The sequence below is a fragment of the Bison bison genome, unplaced genomic scaffold (assembly GCF_000754665.1).
Source record: "Bison bison bison isolate TAMUID 2011002044 unplaced genomic scaffold, Bison_UMD1.0 scf7180017864221, whole genome shotgun sequence".
Lineage (NCBI taxonomy): Eukaryota > Metazoa > Chordata > Mammalia > Artiodactyla > Bovidae > Bison > Bison bison.
The window spans coordinates 500,515-503,094 of NW_011494793.1; the positions used below are offsets into that span (position 1 = coordinate 500,515).

At 55.8% G+C, this 2,580-nt stretch overlaps 1 protein-coding gene across 6 annotated transcripts in view; it reads right to left on the minus strand.

Moving 5' to 3' along the window:
• Positions 1-1,607: 1,607 nt before the first annotated feature.
• Positions 1,608-2,580, minus strand: part of EPS15L1 (epidermal growth factor receptor pathway substrate 15-like 1) — an 86,471-nt gene continuing 85,498 nt past the window's right edge. For all 6 annotated transcript variants that reach the window (XM_010845596.1, XM_010845595.1, XM_010845597.1 and 3 more), the window contains one exon: positions 1,608-2,216. In XM_010845596.1, the coding sequence (XP_010843898.1) occupies positions 2,070-2,216 (147 nt within the window). In that variant the 3' untranslated portion in view covers positions 1,608-2,069. The remainder of the gene's footprint in view (positions 2,217-2,580) is intronic.

Below are 2,580 nucleotides of genomic sequence, written 5' to 3' on the forward strand. Positions count from 1 at the left end.
TGAGTCAGGCGTGTGTGCTCACTCAGTCGTGTCCAACTCTTTGCCACCCCATGGACTGTGGCCCACCAGGCTCCTCTGTCCACGCGATTCTCCAGGCAAGAACACTGGGGTGGGTGGCCATGTCCTCCTCCATTGGATCTTCCTGACCCAGGGATCGAACCTGCATCTCTTGCATCTCCTTGGATTGACAGGCCGATTCTTTACACTAGTACCACGTAGGAAGCCCCATGAGTCAGGTGTAGACTATAATCGTGTCCCAGTATTGGGTTCCTTTATAACAAACATACCAGCCGGAAGTAAGATGTTAAAAAGAAAGGAAGTCATGAGGGGCTTATGGGAACTCTTCCTCTTCTCTGTGTGATTTTTCTGCACATCTAAAACCGGTCTAAAAAATTAAGTTTCTTAAAGTGAAAAAATAAGCAAAGAGATGCCTCTCTCAGAACGATTCCCTGGTTGGGCTAAAGCATCTCGGGTAGGAAGGGGGTTGTCAACAGCTGCCCAAGCTGAGGACAGAAGGGGACAAGGACTGGAACCCAGAGACCCAGAACACGCTCTCAACAGGAACTTCTCAAGAAAGGACATTTATGGGAATTCCCTGGGGGTCCTGTGGTGAGGACTCCAGACTTTCACTGCTGAGGGTGTGGGTTCAATCCCTTGTTGGGGAACTAAGATCCTGCAAGTTGTGAGGCTTGCAGGAAAAAAACAAGAGGGAGAGAGAGAGAAGGGCTTCTAGGTAGCAGAGGGCTGGGCCTGCGTGTGCCCTGCCATTTCCAGTAAAGGCTGCTTCTGACGTGGAACAGTCTGGGCCTCGTTAGTCTTGGAAGGGTGTCTCGCCCCCTTCCTGCCTGGTTTTAAGGTCAGGGCTTCTCTACTCCATTTCTCTGTGCTCAGGCTGCTCAGAGTCACAAGTTTGGACCATCTTCACCTGAGAGATGTCTGTCTGGGCCGTCTTGTCTCCCTGGGGATGGAAGAGGCCCAGCAGAAAGCAAATGTGTGACAGTCTCAGCTACACCAGAGGTTGTCCCAACAGTGATGTCCACGCTTCTGGAAGGTTCTAGGGGTTTCTGGGGAGTGCATGCTGGTGGAAGTCTCTCCCTGTGTGCCGATTCTGAGTATGGGTTCCTGCTGAGGAGGCCCGCCCCGCCGGCCTTGCTCCTCGTGCAGACTGGACGGGGCTCCAGTGAACTGTATGGTGGGAATCTCATTTCAAATGGCAGCATGGTGACCGAGGGCCGCCTGCCCTGCTTACAGGGCAGTGAGGTCACCGCCCACCGTTCCAGAAGCACTCTGCAACCGGAGGTACAGGGTGACCTCTGAACACTTCCCAAGCTGGCTGTTTTCTGTGGCCTCTGCTCAAACACTTAGAATTTTTTTTTTCTTTTCCCTTCAGCATGCAGGACCTTAGGTCCTCGACTAGGGATTGAACCCATGCTCCCTGCACAGGCAGCGTGGACTGCAAGGAACTCTCTCAAACACTTAGGATTTAACCAGAGATGTTTGACCTGGTTTTCCACGCCTGCCCGAGGCCAGTCTGCCTTTGTGACATCACGCGTGGACCTTCATGCAAGGAAAACAACAGGTAAGTGAAAAAAAAAAGGATTCTTGTGTTTTTGTATTAAAATATTTTATATTAATCATTCAAACTTAATTTTTATACAATGAATGCATACATCACTGGGGTGTCTGTCTGAGAGGGGAGTCAGGGAGGCGTCAGGTGGGTGTGCCCAGGTGTGAGCAGCGGGGGAGGGTAAGGAGACAGGCGCGTCCTCTGCTCGCCCTGTGCTTTGCCTGCCGGTTCCAGGAGGGAGGCGGGCGTGTCACAGCGAACAGGTGGATCCTCGGCCTCTCCTCGGGCCTCGCTCTGCTAGGGTGAACCATGTCTCCCCTTCCCGGCTGAGGCATCCAGCGCCCGGGGCTCTCTGACCAGCAAGTCCTTGACGTAACAGTGGCTGTGACTTGGGGACCGCCAAGAGCGAGTGTGTGTATACGTAGGGATTTCCACGTCCTCTCCTGCCTCATGCCCGACCCGTGGCCGTCCTGCCTCCGGGCACCTGCGTGCGGGGCCGCACCTAGGCGGCAGGCATGTCGGCCTTGCTGAGCGCGATGGCCAGCTCCAGGTCTTCCTGCTCCTGCCGCCGCAGCCGCGCCAGCCTCTCCTGCTCCGCCTTCTCACTCTCCCGCTTGGCCCATGCCAGCTGCTGCTCCTCATTGCCAAACTGCAAAGGAAAAACGGAGGGTGGGTTACACGGTCCCCGAAATGGTGCCTGCCTGCCAGCTGGCTGGGGCACAGAGGATGTGGAGGTCTCCCTTGGGGGGATCGGTGGGGTGTGGGGAAACGCCAGGCTGGGATGCATTGAGGGGAGGTACCTGATGTGTGGGGGTGAAAACCAGGAAAAGCCAGAAGCCCCCTCTTGGTTGGGGATGCAGAGGGGACGCGCGTGCCCCAGTCCTGACCCCCAGGCTGGAAGGCGGTCACATGCACTGAGACACGCAGGGCTGAGTCTGACCTTAACCGCCACCTCCACCTCGGAGAGAAACCAGACGCCCCATCCCTGCTGGGAGCTGAAGCAGGTGGAGGCC